This window comes from Hyperolius riggenbachi, chromosome 7 (assembly GCF_040937935.1).
Source record: "Hyperolius riggenbachi isolate aHypRig1 chromosome 7, aHypRig1.pri, whole genome shotgun sequence".
In the NCBI taxonomy this organism is placed as follows: domain Eukaryota; kingdom Metazoa; phylum Chordata; class Amphibia; order Anura; family Hyperoliidae; genus Hyperolius; species Hyperolius riggenbachi.
In genome coordinates this window covers 251,159,798-251,177,150 of record NC_090652.1, presented here as the reverse complement: position 1 = coordinate 251,177,150, position 17,353 = coordinate 251,159,798, and the positions used below count along the sequence as shown (strand labels likewise).

At 41.7% G+C, this 17,353-nt stretch overlaps 1 protein-coding gene across 4 annotated transcripts in view; it reads left to right on the top strand.

Moving 5' to 3' along the window:
* LOC137524955 (dynein axonemal heavy chain 11-like) overlaps positions 1-17,353 on the top strand; it is a 378,600-nt gene that overhangs the window by 285,639 nt on the left and 75,608 nt on the right. For all 4 annotated transcript variants that reach the window (XM_068245507.1, XM_068245505.1, XM_068245508.1 and 1 more), the window contains 2 exons: positions 5,127-5,318; positions 10,675-10,794. In XM_068245507.1, the coding sequence (XP_068101608.1) occupies positions 5,127-5,318; positions 10,675-10,794 (312 nt within the window). The remainder of the gene's footprint in view (positions 1-5,126; positions 5,319-10,674; positions 10,795-17,353) is intronic.

Genomic DNA, 17,353 nt, shown 5'->3' with positions numbered 1-17,353 from the left:
CACAGCCTGTAAAAACAAGATTGCAATGCTGCGGAAGGGAAAAGTCACATAGTGCAGTACACATGCAATGTGATGAATACAATACATGAAAAGTATGCTTCACTGCAAGTGTAAAGCATGAGGTACAACACAGCATGCCTTGATTATTCCAGCAGATTTCATTAGAGACTGTGCTGCAAATGTGCCAATGTGAATGTACCAATGCAATATAATTGCAGTGCATTTGCTATGTAATTATATTGTCTGATGCAAAACTACCTGTCAGTGTGAAAGAAGCCTTAGAGTAAACAGACTAAATATTCTCTTTTGGAGGATCCTAAAATTAACTATATATCACAAGATTGTAAAAGACTGTATGACCTATGGTCAGCTTAACCACTTCAGCCCACGGGTTGTTTTCACTTTATGGACAAGAGGAATGTTCACATTTCAGCGTTCCTCCCTTTCATTCCCCAATAACAGTATCACTACTTATCACAACAAAATGATCTATACCTTGTTTTTTCTGACACCAATTAGGCTTTCTTTGGGTGGTACATTATGCTAAGAATTATTTTGTTCTAAAGGCATTTTAACAGGAATAATAAGAAAAAATCATTATTTCCCAGTTTTCAGCTATCATAGTTAACATAAAACGTTCTTGTGTGGATAAAAGCCACACATTTTATTTGCCCATTTGTCCCAGTTGTTGCAACGTTTAAATTATATCCCTAGTACAATGTATGGTGACAATATTTTATTTGGAAATAAAGGTGCATTTTTTCAGCTTTACATCCATCACTAATCACATGCCCATAATTTAAAATTAGCATACCCTCTTGACATACATATTAAAACATTTTTTGTCCCTATTGTATGTAGGTGTAATTGGGGAAGTGACGCAGGCATCAATGGATGCCTGCGATCGCAGTGGCCTAGAGGGGAGATGAATGAATGGGAAGTTTGTTCCCATTTATTAATCTAACGATCGGCGCCGGGAACAGTGGATATGAGCGAGCGGGAAGCAGCACGGCAGCAACATTTAAAAATGATAACTGTTTTTGAACAAAAAACATAAAATCCTGATAATTCTGAGTCACTGGGTCAGATTTATCAAAGCATTACCAACAGTTTTTTCTTCTTAAAGGAGTTATCAGAGCAAATCTATGAAAGAGTGGTACTTACCAGGGGCTTCCTCCAGCCCCAAGCTCCCAGGACCTCCCTGCGCAGTCCGCTCCGGCCCACGTGGCGGTGATTGACAGTGCCGATCGCGCAGGCGCAATACAGAGCGACCTGGAGGACGCTCTGACGTCATCGCCGGGGATCGGGTCGGAGCTCCGGCGAACGGCTGACTTCAGAGCTGCGGCGAGGGAGGTCCTGGGAGCTTGGGGCTGGAGGAAGCCCCCGGTAAGTACCACTCTTTTTCATAGATTTGCCCTGATAGCTCCTTTAAACAGTTCTAACCAGCAGGGGAACTATTCTACATGATAAGAAAATTCTTAAATGCTGCTTAACCTCTTGAGGACCGCAGTGCTAAACCCCCTAGTGACCAGGCCATTTTTAGTAAAAGAGGTCACTGCAGCTATAAGGCCAAGCTGCAGGGCCGCACAACACAGCACACAAGTGATCCCATCTCCCCCTTTTCTCCCCACCAACAGAGCTTTCTGTTGGTGGGGTCTGATCGCTCCCCCATGTTTATTTTTTTTATACAAATATTTTTTTCATTGATTTTTTTTTTAACAAAAACGACTGTTTCTTTACGTATTTTCCCTCCCTCCCCACAGCCGGCCAATCATGGCGATCGGCTGTCATAGGCTTCTGCCTATGAGAGCCGATAGCTCTCCAGTGTCCCAGGAGGACAGCCGTGTCACACGGCTGTCCCCAGTACAGCGCTGCTGCCGATCGCAGCGCTGTACATGTAAATAGACGGTGATCACGCGATTGCTGCTCGGAGACTGAAAGCGGGGCGAAGCTGCGCCCCCCAAGCAGGAAATGCGCGCGCAGCCTGCGCACGATCTCCTGCATTAGCTGGCCTCTGGACTTGACGCCAATCAGCGTTAGGCAGTTCTGGGGCAGCCGTCGCGGCCACGCCCATCGTCGTGATGCAGTCGGCAGGAGGTTAATAGCACCAGTTGTGAATTTGCCAACCTCGCCAGGTCGGCTTCTGGGTCGGCTTCTACTGCACTCCACCATGCGGGTCACGAGGTCGCGCTGATGTCATCAGGATGGTACTGCGCAGGTGCAGAACTACCGCGCCTGCGCAGTACAGTCCTGATGGCGCCAGCGTGACCACATGACCTGCATGGTGGAGCGCAGATGAAGATAACCCAGAAGCCAACCTGGACAGGTAGGCATCTGCAGCGGAGGAGACTGGGACCCACCTGGAAGCCCCAGGTAAGTGGATTTTTTTTTATTCTCCTTAGACATATCCTTTTTTTATTCTCCTTGGACATATCCTTTAAAATAAACACATGATGTACTGGCAAATTAATATTACATACTTACCTTACTGTTAGTTACTCTTAGAGGCTCACCATTTTCTTTTTACAATGATTCCTTCCAGTTCTGACAAGATTTTGTCAAAACTGAAATATATCAGTTACTGTCAGTTATTTATCAGTTGCTGTCAGTTATAACCGAAGGACAATTGATGAGCAAGGTAATGTCCATGTTTTCCTATGGCTCAAGTGGGCAATGTTACAGTTTAACAGTGTGCTGACCCGGAAGCTGTTACGGGGTCACTGCCATTTTCAAAATGGAGGACGGAGAATTCCATTGATCACAGTGGTCAAACAAGACTCAGGAGAGGTGAAACAGATCGATGAGTAGACTACAGGGCCCATATGCAATTCACTTTTTCACCTGAGTTTTCTCCTAGGTGATCATTTTAAACTTGTCAATAAAATGCCTTTTAAGCCACCAGAAAGCAAGACAATACTCAATATAATTTTGATAGTACATTTTCACCTACTTTTTGGTACTTTTTAGTTGAAAAGTGCTGTAAAGTTATTTTAAATCGAAGATGAAAAATTATCTCCTAAGAGAAAACTCAGGAGAAAAAGTGAATTGCATATGGCCCCATGAGAGGTAAGTATGACCTGTGTATGTTTATTTTGACTTTTTATTTTCAGTTCAGGTTTGCTTTAACAGCAGATACTTCACATACTGGGGTTCACAAGCCTCAATCTTAAAAAGAAAATAAATAATACAGGCATATTCCATTATCAGTCAGGGCCCCATCTGAAGATATTTTAAGCATGCTTTAGTTTAAGTAATGTGTTTAAGCAATGTGTTTAGTTATATTGGTTCTCCTGCAAAATGTAGCTAAAAACTATTTCAAATTGTTCAAAGCTCTGTACCTCCTTTGATTGTGAACAGCTATTTTATATAAACAAAACAGAGGTAAACATGCAATTTGTCTGGAAAATAGTTTAAATTATTGAAGTGCAGGTGCATACATCTCCCGCTAACTGTTCCACACAAACTGTGCCTCTTTGATTCATTAAAAAAATCAGTGCAACACAGAAAATTATTGCCTTTGGGGTTCAAAATCTGTTTAATGTTAAACATTTCCATCCCTATAATGTGTGTAAAAATTTATAGGGAATAGAAATATGTACCAAGAAATTTCACATCTTATTTTCTACACAGTAATTTAAGTCATTTTTATGTTCTCTACCGTGTTAGCGTTTTAAAGGGAATGTATAGTGATTTTTAGTACTGCTGTCTTGCTTATTCTTTTTCTTGCTATGGAATGTTGTTTGTTATTATTTTGTTCTACATCTTTATAGGAAACATTCCATTTTTCAAAGAAATATTACCTTTTAGGTGCTACACCTGCTAGTTTGACCAGTTGCAAGTTTTATCGTCAGAAAAGTAACTAAACGATTACAGAAGCCAAATTCTCCTGATGATGAAACACCCGTTTGTATACTTTGTACTTACATAACAAAAAAATAATATATTTACTAAATACAGAACTGGTCAATCAAGTGGAGACACAAAAAACGCAAAAAAATATTTCTAAGGTTTTTTGTTTTGTTTTTTGAGGAAAAAAAATCAACAAATCAATTTAACATTGTTGCATTTTATTTCTTATATTCAAAACATAATTTTTTTATTTTCTTGTTTATTAAATATGAAATATTATCTATGAATATTTCAGATGTACTAGCTTCAACCAACAGATGGAGCTCTAGATAACTTTGCAAACTGGATTACAGCTGTACGCCAGATTACCTCAATTGACACACTGCGCCAGAGAAGACTGATTAGGTTTGATTAGAGATCAGTGTTGCCAACTCATCCCTTTAATTACTGACATATCTAAGTTATACAGGTTCTGGGGCTACTTACACATAATCAGTGCCTTACCTGCATCTACCTAGCCACGAAACCTGTATAATTCATATGTGTCCGTAATTAAAGGGATGAGTTGGCAACACTGTTAGAGATGGTCATTGAGACATAATAATTTCAGTTTACATGCAAATGTAATACAAATAGTATGCAGAACTAGATCAATCAGTTGCTGTTCCTGCCGTTTCTATTTGGCCTAGTTGCCAAGCTACATCTAATATACATGCAAGACCAAATTATTTCATCTCATTGATCATTTCTATTCTTAATATCACCAAGCCCAAAAAGACATTACAGAAAGGCATGTAGGCAGTTCTATGTTTACTTACTAGGAAACCCAGTGGGACTTGCCATCTGAGTGTCATGGCTGCACGCTACATTATATGCTCCTTTCTTTGTAGAACAAATTTGGTGAAAAATAATCATACAAAAGTAATAGAAAATCAGGAAAAATAATTAACCAAAGAAAAGATTCTATTTAAAAATTCAGGTAAAAGGCTATGGATTGCCTACACTTATCTAATGCAAGGTACTTTATGTCATAATTAGGGCACTTGGCAGTATTACCACCATTACTATCTGAATCTTTGCTCCTGGCAATTGATTTCCACTTTGCATGTAAGTGTTAGTAAATTGCATTATTGATTTCCCTTCACAATGCAGAGGATTCCCATGCAGTAGACGGCAGGTATTGCATTCCTTTGAATGCAGAGAACGTTATAATGCTGCTCAGAACTGACGCATCATTGGCAGGTGTGTAAAAACGTGCATTTACTGCTTTCTTCCAGAACATCCTTGACCAGTGCAGCCGGGAGCAGGAATTTAAGAGCATTTTCTTCTCACTGTGCTATTTCCATGCTTGTGTAGCTGAGAGGCGTAAGTTTGGCCCCCAGGGCTGGAATAGAAGATATCCGTTTAACATCGGAGACCTCACCATATCCGTGAATGTTCTCTACAACTATCTGGAAGCAAACTCCCAGGTACATTGCCTCACAGGAATGTAATATATACAGTAGTTATCTGTGTTTTGTATAGCAGTTTCCTCAGGGATGGGAGGCGGGGGGGGGGGCATAGTTTGGTTATACCTGTATTATATATTTTATTGCTTTGGTTGGTATTTAATAACTTCTTACATCAATAATGTAAAATATTTTATTTGATGTGTGTAGTTTACCAATTAAATCATATTCATATATTTTATCCTTTAGAATCGAGTTCATGTAGCCCACCTTGTTTTTTGTAATTCTAGAAGATTTAGTAACATTTGCTTAGTTTTACATATGGTGAAGATTTAAAGTTCAGCTTTTATTGACATATATACATTATGCAGTGAGTGTTTTTGTTCATGTTGAAAAGTGTGTTAACATAGGAAGATATATGAAAATATCACGTGTGTTTACAGCCCGTATGCTGGCACTCCCAATTACCACAGGGAGCAAATAAAGTGTACTGCTTAGTAGTTTTAATGAAGACTATGCTATTTAACCCTTTAGCAGCCAATTTATTTAGAGGCTTGAAAGTGCTCCATGCCAATTCATTTTAGCATGTTTTATTTATTTCTTATGTGTTACAATTCCCTGCTTCTAATTAGTTCTGCTGTAATGTGTATTTATGGCCACTTGTCACTAGAGGGCAGTGTGAGACAATAACAGAGGACTTCTGCTTTCAGTTTCTATATTTTCTGCTAGGAGAGAGAGAGATCAAAGCATTCCAAGAATTTACAGCACAACAAGTTCTGCCGACTGGGGTCAAAAGCCGTGCACTTATGTCAAGCGAGATAACGCTATTGAAGCTGCTAATGAGTTAAAGGGAACCTGAAGTGAGAGGTGTATGAAAGCTGCCATATTTGTTTCCTTTTAAACAATACCAGTTGCCTGGCAGTCCTGGTTATCATCCTGGCATCGGTATTGTCTAAATCACACACCTATAATAAGTGTGCAGTCAGATTTTGTCAGAACCTTCTGACCTGCATGCTTGTTCAGGGTTTATGGCTAAAGATATTAGAGGATGAGGATTAGCAGGGCAGCTAGGCATCTTGTATTGTTTAAAAGGAAATGTCAGCCTCCATAGCCCTCTCACTTCAGGTTCCCTTTAAAGAGAACCTGAGAGGGATATGGAGGCTGACATATTTATTTCATTTTAAACAATACAAGTAGCCTGGCTGTCTTGCTTATCCTCTGCCTCTAATACTCTAGCCATAGACCCTGAACAAGCATGCAAATCAGATGTTTCTGACACATATCTGACTAGATTAGCTGCATGCAGCTTGTTCAGGTGTGTGATTCAGATATACTGTACTTTACATACTATACTGAAGATGTAAAGATCAGTAGGACACCAGGGAACTTGTATTATTTAAAAGAAAATAAATAGGGCAACCTCCATATCCTTTCACTTCACGATCCCTTTAAAGGGAACCAGAGACAAAGCACCCTCATGTATTTTACCATATATATCAGTGGGAACATTAAAGAAAACACCTACCTTGCTTTCTGTTTCATTCTGCACTGCACAGCTTGCTTGTTACCAGCCCTGATAATGCCCCGACTGAGCATTCAGTCTGGCTTTGTTCAGGAATATTTATAGCTCAGTCTGTGTTCTCTCATGTCTTTTCAAGTCCCAGCCTGCCCTCTGCTGGCTCTGCTCAGGAATCATTATAGCTGAGTCATTATAGCAAAGCCAGACTGAATGCTCAGTCAGGGATTTTATCAGGTCTGATAAGAAACAAGCTGTGCAGTGCAGAATGAAATAAAAACCATGGTAGGTGTTTTCTCTAATGTTCCCACTGATATGGTAAAATACATGAGGGTGCTTCGTCTCTGGTTCACTTTAAAGGAAATCTAAAGTGAGGAAGATATGGGAAGTACTTCCATTGACTTGTTTTTAGTAACTGTTGCTCGTATGGCCGTTGTGCTTATCCTGTGATTTTAATATATCTGCTGTTTAATAATATGCAGGTATTTAATAAATATGCAGATTAGGTGTTCCCCTTCTAGGTTTACTCCATTTGCTGCATGTTTGTTGTAAGTGTGTGAATTAAAGAACAACTTCAAGAATTGCTAAAGAAATATATAATCATCCTTGTATCAGTTATTGCAATTAGGCCCCATTCACACTTGCGGTTCGAGTCCGCAAGTGTCCGGGGGTCCGGGTCCGGCGGCCGCAAAGAGACCGTACGGATCTCTGCGGTGGCCACAAGGCGGCACAAGTTGCGGATCTGGAATGTATCAGTTCCGGCTACAATAAAGTAGCCGGAACTAGATACTTTGCAGTGCCAGAAAGGCACCGCAAGCATGGGGGATACCGGATCCAGACGGCGCACGAGTGTGAATGGATACATTGATTAACAATGTATCCATTCACCATCCGCTGTGTACGGAGCGTTCCGGACCTGGAACGCTAATGTGAACCGGGCCTTAATCTTTGAACATTATTTTTATTTGCTTATAACATGCTTTGAAAACTTGCAAAAACCAGCATTTTTGTTGAAAACACTTTGTCATGGAGTGGTTTAACTTTTAGATGGGCTTTCAGAAGTTTTTTCTTTTTCCCCACATTCTCTTAATAATGATGAATACCTTGTGACAGACATTGTACTGTGTATAAAAGATAACACTATTTTTCTTCAAGCTGCAATGCAAATAATCCATTTCTCTGCCGATTACTAAATTCATTCAAATGCGCAAATCAGTCAACCAAAAATTGAGAATCTTTGAAATCATAACAACTCTCCTCCTTTTGCATTACTTCAGAATTCAAAGCAAATATTTCCAAAAAGCCTTTTTAATTGTATTCTTTTCTTATCCTTGTCAAAGGATGGAGACAAAATAACAGCCAATCATGATGTGGCTGTGGCAACATTACCAATTGTTAACTATGTACTTTTAAAGTAAAAAAAAAAATCAAAGCTGGTGCAGAAGAATAAAAGTTATTATAATATTAAATAGTTCACTTTTCTTTAAGGCTTGCATTTGCAAATTATGATCACTCAGCAATTTGCTAGCGTTTTGCACAACGATTTCTGGAGCGATTTCCAGTGCGTTTAGAAGTGATTTTTATTTTTAGTGCTTGCATTTGCAGAGTGATTGTGATGGTAGTGAAATTGCTGCAAAATTGGCTTTTGCAAAGTGATTACAAGAGATTTTTCAGCGTTCATATCTTTTGGATTGGAGTGCTAACACTTCAAAAATGCTGCAGGACCCACATTTGCAACTGGCAATTCCAAAGAACACCTAAAAGTGCTCTATTAGGCCATAGCCCTTACCTGATGTCAAGTCCCTTAGTTAGAATTAGTTAGAATTCTCTTTCGCAAAGCTGACCAGACAAAGCAAACTTGGATCGTTTTGATATGATTGCTATCTATGCTAACTTATGATTGCTATGATTGCTAACTTACTTTCTGATGCGTGCATGATTTACCGGAATAAGCCAGCTAAGTAGTGTCTTTATTGCCTGTGGTCATGTGACTAAACAAATACATGGCATAACATACACATATAATGAAAACAACCCCAAGTTTTCTAGTGAGTAGAATCAATCCCCCACTGTGCCACATCAAAGCGCTTTATCAGTATAAGTACAATAACATGCAATAAAGCTCTACAATTTCGTAAATTTAACTCAAAGTATTTCATGAATCAATGTTCACTTCATCAGGACCTGGAAAGCAGCTGTAATAGTCATATATATGGTATATAGATAAAACTCTCGATATATTCTTACTGCACAGGTAACAAAAGGAGGGGCAGCAATGTTAGGATATACAGCTGATCTAAAATTGAACTTTGCCCTGGGGGGAGGGGGGGTTGTGGAAAAGAATACAAATGTGGACAAGGGCATTAAATTACATATGGTAAAGGGATACTGTAGGGGGGTCAGGGGAAAATGAGTTGAACTTACCCGGGGCTTCTAACGGTCCCCCGCAGACATCCTGTGTTGGCGCAGCCACTCACCGATGCTCTGGCCCCGCCTCCGGTTCACTTCTGGAATTTCAGACTTTAAAGTCTGAAAACCACAGCGCCTGCGTTGCCGTGTCCTCGATCCTGCTGATGTCATCAAGAGTGCACAGCGCAAGCCCAGTATGGTCTGTGTCTGCGCAGTACACTCCTGGTGACATCAGCGGGAGCGAGGAAACGGGCGTGCAGGCGCAGTGGTTTTCTGACTTTAAAGTCAGAAATTACAGAAGTGAACTGACGGCGGGGCCGGAGCATCGGTGAGTGGCTGCGCGGACACAGGATGTCTGCGGGGGACCATTAGAAGCCCCGGGTAAGTTCAGCTCATTTTCCCCCGACCCCCCTACAGTATCCCTTTAAGATGCATTTTCACTAAGAAATCTCATATTAGATTCTCCAAAACTGGACAACAGCGTAGAACATGAGTAATGAAGAAAACCTGGCATGATTATATCTGTAAATTGTCTTTCAGATACCAAACATTTGTAGCCCTTACCTAGGTCACAGCAGACTATAGGATTTTTTAGATGTACCTGTCACACAACTACAGTTGTCTACATGCATCAGCATTGAGATTTTATTTTAATAAATTCAGATCAATCTAGCTTTATTACAAAAAAAAGAAAGAAAAACGTGTCACTGTAGCAGTTCATATGGGACTTCTACTGCCCACCTAGTATCTGCCTAACCTTTCAGCAATCCTTCGTATGATCTGCTATGACTTAAGTGAGGGCTACCGTTATTTTACAACTAATAGCCAAATTATTTAAAAAAATTCAGGCCAGTTCTATTTGACAGAAAAACATGTTTACATTATGGGCTCTATTCACAAAACTTCTCATAAATGACTTATTTATCACCTAAATGATAAAAATAATCTTTCAGCACATTTACAAGAAAAATAGTCACTCAAAGTTGTTCCTGATTAAATTCATTTCAATATTACTTTTCTCACCTTAATTATATTATATTTTTGCTCTTTGGGAGCTTCAAAATGTAATATAGACAAGGCGAAAACAGAGGAAAACAGGTGAAAAAGCTCTGCGTATCATGCCCAATGTGTTTTCTTTTTTTTACACACTGTCTGTGATGCTGCTGGCTATTTTTCGACACGTGTCGCTTTGGGAATAAATCTGCTGCAAATCCGCTATATTTTTTTTTTTTACAAAGCACTTACTTTGTGTGTTGTGTTTTTTTTCCTTTGCACTGTGGTACGGTAGTCGTTTTTTTTTTTAACATAAGTGGATAATGGGTATGTTGTTTTCTGACAGTTCGATGCTTTACTATTGAAATATTCACTGTAATGTGATCACAGCAAACTCGCTGTATATCTGTAAGGGGAAAAAAAAAGCATTGGATAACTGTCTGTATGGATTGTTTTTAGGTCCCTTGGGAGGATCTCCGCTACTTGTTTGGAGAGATAATGTATGGTGGTCACATTACTGATGACTGGGACAGACGGCTCTGTCGTACATACTTAGAGGAGTACATGCAGCCCAATCAGGTACCTCTGACATTACTATTAAAATGCAGAGTTAGAGCGCCCTCTTCTGGGCTCTGAATATTTGTAATTCTTTTCTGAGCCAGGCGCACACATTTTATCTTATATAGTGTAACATCACCAATCTTACGTTCAGCTAATAAACAGCACAGGTTCACATTCAGAATGCTTATTGTACATGGTTGTCATTTTATGCTCTGTGTAGATTTTAGATTTTTTGATTTCTAGTAATGTATTTATTTACATTATCATACAATACATTTTATTAATGTTTTTTAGTGGTGATAGGAGCTTTAGTGATTTATCTTTGTCACTGATAATCAGTCATATTTAATAATGTAGTAGCAAATATCAAACCTACTAATATTCTATCAAATATAGATTTTTTTTTTTTTATTCCTTTTGATTCACTTGCTGTAAGCAGCGCTGTTAAAAAAAAGAATGATGATTTAGCATTGGAAAGATCCTTACACCAATATTCACTATACAAATTGTTATGATAATATACACAATGAACGCTCTACATACAAAAATGATGCTGCTAGTTTGTAAATATAACATACATTTCTATAGTGCTACAGTCACCTTGAATCAAATGTCATCCATTTTAGGCCACTCAGGAATGGGAATCTGCAATACTACACAGTTTTTAATATATGTTTACAATTATTCAAAGCAAAATCACGTACTTCTGGAAACCCGTACATGTAAAAATGGCGCCTGGAAAAAAGGGCAGTGGATATTGCCGCTAGTAAAATATCGGTAAAATTACTGTTATTCTACTACTGAATTTCGGGTAATCTTTACTGATAGGTTACTATAACCTAATTTAAAGAGACTCTGTAACATTAAAAAGATCCCCTGGGGGGTACTCACCTCGGGTGGGGGAAGCCTCAGGATCCTAATGAGGCTTCCCACGCCGTCCTCTGTCCCACGGGGGTCTCGCTGCAGCCCTCCGAACAGCTGGCGACAGACCCGACTGTCAGTTCAATATTTACCTTTGCTGGCTCCAGCGGGGGCGCTGTGGCTGCTTTCGGCTCGGAACTAGACGGAAATACCCTAGAGCAGACCCGACGACGATCGGGTATTTCCGCCTACTTCGGAGCCGACAGCCACCAGAGCACCTGCGCAGGAGCCGGGAAGGTAAATATTTACGTCGCCGTTGTACGGAGGGCTGCAGCGAGACCCCCGAGGGACGGAGGACGGCGTGGGAAGCCTCATTAGGATCCTGAGGCTTCCCCCACCCGAGGTGAGTACCCCCCGGGGACATTTTGATGTTACAGTTCCTCTTTAACCCTCCCTCTACCGATGCCTAACCGTAACCCCCTGGTGGTGCCTAACCTTAACCCCCTCCCCCCGAGACCTAAACTTAACCCCTCTCCCTGATGGTGCCTAAACCTTGGACCCCTTCTCTCTGGTGATGCCTAACATTAATCCCCAAGTACCCCCTTTGCTCCTAATACCAAAAAAAGCCAGCCACAAATCCGCGATTAGCAGCAATAGCTCCCTTTATTTATAGCTCCAATTTACATAGTGGGTAGCCCCTGCGATGCCTCATGCCTACGTTTTCATCTATTGCCTCTAAGCATGGCTTTTATCACTGCCACCTATGCCGGCTCCACTCTTTCCAGGGTGCCTCAGGTGCCCCTTTTTCCTGCTTTGTCTGGAAATCTCAGTTCTCCTGTCACATGCTGAAGGAATCACAAGTATTCAAGATATTTAAAGGGACATTGTAATGAGAGGCAGAGCCAGGACAAGGTCCTCCAGCACCCAAGGCTGAGACAAAGTGCACCCCCCCATCCCTCCCACCCCAACTGTCACACACACTGATTGCCATTAGACTAAGAGGTGCCCAAGGGCCCCCAGCCCCCCCAACACCTTAAAGAGACTCTGTAACAAATTTTTCAGCCTTAGTTCTTCTATCCTATAAGTTCCTATGCCTGTTCTAATGTGCTCTGGCTTACTGCAGCCTTTCCTAATTGCACTGTCTCTGTAATATATCTTATCTCCTTTCCTCTGTCGTGTCTGTCGGGCTAAGGCTTGAATGTGTGGAATGTGCAGGGCTGCTTGTGATTGGATAGAAACGATACACACCCTCTGCAGGCCCCCTGCACACTCTGTATGACTCATACACTCTGTTTATGTGAGCCTATCACAAGCTGGTTAGTTTGTTTGTAAACACTGCCTAAAACTGTTAATTAAAAACCAGGATTGCAGCAGAGAGTGGCAGAAACAGTACAGAGGGGCACAGGAGAAAATAAGGAATAGAATGGTATGCTTTTTAGTGTAAGAATATTAGAGTACAGATTCTCTTTAATGTCTAGTTATCTGGCTTGCAGTCACTGCCAAGTATCCCCTTTTCTTATTTCCCTCTGTTTCAAACACAATAGGAGAATGATAGCTGAGTGATTTGTGCGCCCCCTCCTACACTGCGCCCTGAGGCTGGAGCCTCTCTCGCCCCTGCCTCGGCCCAGGCCTGGTGAGAGGGATGTTAAAGACTGCCCTTTTTCCTTTAAAAGTATGCCAATATCCCAGCTGTCCTGCTGATCCTGTGTCTCTAATACTTTCAGCCACAAACCCAAAACTAGTATCAGGTGTTGTGGTTTAAGTCTGGCCATATTAGCCATATGCTTGCTTCAAGTGTGTGATTCAGACACTACTACAGCCAAATAGAATAGCAGGACTGCCAGGTAATTGGCATCCCTCCCTCCCCCCCCCAGTAACCAGGCTATTTTTTACAATTCAGTGCTCTGCAGCTTCAATAGCTCGCTGCAGAGCCATATAACTTAGCACACAAATGAATCCCTCCTTTTTTGCCCACCAACAGAGATTTCTGTTGGTGGGCTCTGATTGCTGCTGCAGGGTTTTGTTTTGTTTTTATTCATTTATTTCTTATTTTATTTTAAATAAAAAATATTATAATTTTTTTTCTTTCTCCCCTCCCCTCAACAGCCAATGAGGGCATTCCTCTCTCGTAGGCATCAGCCTATGAGAGGGGATCGCTATCGAAGCCGCTCCAGGGAACAACCGAGTGGCAGGGCTATCCCCAGTACAGTACTGCAGTAGATCGCAGCACTGTACAATGTACATAGTCTGCCTGCGGCGATTGCCGCTGGCAGACACTCAAGCAAGGAAGCGCGATCCCCGCTAATCTCCGCCCACCGCTCCTGATGCCTTTCGGCGTTAGGCGGTCCTGGGGGTTGCCACCTTCCTGACACCTATCGGCATTAGGTGGTCGGGAAGGGGTTAAACGTAAATGAACATGGCAATATCCATATCCCTCTCACGACAGTGTCCCTTTAAGCTTTCATCAACAATGTTCTCCATATGGACCAACTCATCTGTAGAGAACATGACACAAAGCATGTTCCAATTGTGCAACATTTAGTTTTTGCTTTGATCTCAAAAATCCAGTGCATGCTGAATGATCAAACTAGCAAGAAAGTAGTCTGCACTTTCAACCAGTGCTGGCCTGCATGCACGCTATACAGGACCGGATTTACATCACAGGAGCCTATAGGCACAGATATCCTGGCACCTTAGACTCCTCCTTCCATGAACCTACAAACCCCTACCAAAACCGTACCACAAGTGTGCCGACTGGCCCAGCTGTCGCTTCTCCTTTACCCGCCATAGGTAGCTACAGGCAGTGGTGTACCTAGGGCATTTGACACCAGGTGCTGGGTATTAAATGACACCCCACACAATACACAATACGCAGTGTTTCCCTACAAAATACACATGATGCAGCAGTGTTTTGCCAAAATATATATAATGTGACAGCGATTAGGTAGCCAGATAACACCCCTTTAACACAGGTAGCCAGATGACCCCCACCATTTATAGAATAGGTAACTAGATAACCCCCCATTTTGGATTGGTAACCAGACACCCCGGTGAAGTGGCAGCGGCAGCAGCAATGGTGGCGGGGATCACGGCAGAGATCCCATGTGTGTCCCACGTGCAGCCCTGGGCAGCTTCCGCAGAAGGCAGAAGCTGAACTGAGAGCCGAGGTGACGGTGGCGGGGCCGATGGGGGCTGAAGACAATGATGTCAGTGCAGCTGGTGGAACAGTCTGACTCTACTCTGCCCAACTGGTTTCATCATTCAAACTTCGTCAGGAGATATTGTAAGATGGAGAAAGAGGCAGTATTTATCTGTTTGCAAAATTTCTCCTCCTAACACCAATAACTCTTTGGCCATTTGGTTCTTTATTAGAGAATAGAAGTACTTTTGTACATATCTGCATCAAATATTTGTTAAAACAACACAATTAATACAATATATAAATATGTAAATATTACAAATAGTAAGGGATTAAAATTAAAGTGTACCCGAGGCCTTGGGGGGGGGGGGGGCAGATGGGACACAGAGGCATGTTCCCTGCTGCAGGATATGCCTCTGAGACCCCCGCGCTGCTCTCTTCCCCTACCCCCCCCCCCCCCCCCACTGCCGCGATATAACCATCTGAACTTGGCGACATTGATTGCCACTAATCTCGAGGATAAGGGAGGACTGAGGTAATTCCTGCTCAAACGCCCACTGGAGGTGTCTTTGCAGGCTTTCCCCAGCTGCCATTGGGCATCTGTCTCTCCCTGGTCACTCCCCCTGCCGCACCCCTGCCTCCCTGCACGCTGCTCTGTGTGTGACTACAGGGGTCACCGAAACCGAAAGTGGAGGACTGCAGGCCACAGGAGCGGCGGACAGCAGCGGGGATTGTGATTACCTGATCCACCCTGCCCAGATAAGGTAGCATTGTGTTTTTTTTTTCAATTGACATCCCCACCTCGGGTTCTCTTTAAAGAGTACCTAAATTATAAATGACAGTTTGCTTTAACTACTTAACCACCGCTCCACGCCAATTGGCATGGCCGCAGCGGCAGTCTCAGGATTGCTCAACACAATTTGGCATGAAGCCCTGGGGCGGGGTTTTTCAGGAGATTGCGCGCACATCTCCACTTGAATGATGGAGCTCTGCTCCGGCATCAGTCTCCCAGCAGTAATCGCCGCTAGGAAACTGTTAGACGGCAAAACCGCCATCTATTTACATTGTACAGTGCTGCGCTCTACAGCAGCACTGTACTGGGGACAGCCGAGTGACACGGCTGTCCCTCTGGGAGGCAGAAAAGCGATCGGCTGTCATAGACTGATGCCTATGACAGCCGACTGCAGTGATTGGCTGGTGAGGAGAGGGAGAATGGGGCGGGTATAAAAAAAAAGTAATATTTATTTTAAAAAATTAAAAATAAAAAAGTTAAAAAAAATAAACATGCCAGCGGGGATCAGACCCCACCAACAGAAAGCTCTGTTGGTGGGCAGAAAAGCGTGTCTCCTCTCTCCTACACACTGTGAAAAGAGATGTAATTTGATCCAGGTGGTTAGACAGGAAAGGGAGGGGTAGGGGATGGCACCAGGCTGGAGGGGAGGAAACAATGCTGAAGGTGTACTTGCAAGGCATCGGCATGAGGAGAAAGATGGAGGTGCTACTACAGATATACCGTACATGTGTGTCTGTTCCATACACTACGATGTACCAGATGTAAATATAATATGTTCATCTAACTGTACACAGTGCATAGACTACATATATGTATTGCCATTCAATCTTTTTCTTGTCCTGAGGTAGTCTTTAACAATAAAACAATTCACATCTAGCTCCACTTTCACCTTTTTTTTGCATTTGTTGCATGTTATTTAACAAGTGTAAATCCATAGTATTTCATTTGGAATAGAGTCCTTATTCTATTTGAGCCTCTCTACTTCATGTGTAGAATATATACCCTCGGAATTTTGGACCTTCAGGATGCTTGTTGTGTATCAGTGTAAAAGGGGCACTACCAAGCATTGGGAGTATGTCTTTCCTTATATTGAGTAATGCACATATGATCTCCTGCTGAGTAGTCTTATGTGGCCCATGTACTGTAATACATATACTTATACATATACTGTAATACTTATACATTGTATAAGATAATCTGCATTTAATATAATTTTGAATCTTATAATATTTCCATTCCTTTCTGTTATTTCAAATTTTATAAGTGTGAGGCCTGGAACCAACTGCAAAACGCAATCGCTAGTGTTTCGTATGAGCAATTTGTAAGCGATTCCTTGAGCGTTTTAGGGAGCGATTTTAAAAAGTGTATCAATTTTCCATCGGTTGTGTAACGATTAGCGTTTTAAAGTCTGATTGGTCCTTTCTATTAATTTTAATTTTGTTACAGTGTACATTAACTTCAAAACGCTAGCAAAATCGCTCCGTGCAAGTTTTGATGAGCGATTACGCCAGCGATTATATACAGTACTTTACATTGAAGCGCAAATGCTAACAAAATGCTCCATGTCCTGCGTTTGCGATTTTGCTAATCGCAATCGCTTCTGTGGAATTTGCACCATCCATTTACATTGGCAGAGCGTTTAGGGAAATCGCTAGCGATTTCTCACGCTTATTAAACGCTCAAAAAATCGCTCTAGTGGGTTCCAGCCCTGACAGTTTCTACACACATAAAATCTAATGGAACTTTAGTGTTTTAGATGTCCTTATAGAGGTTCCAACACACTA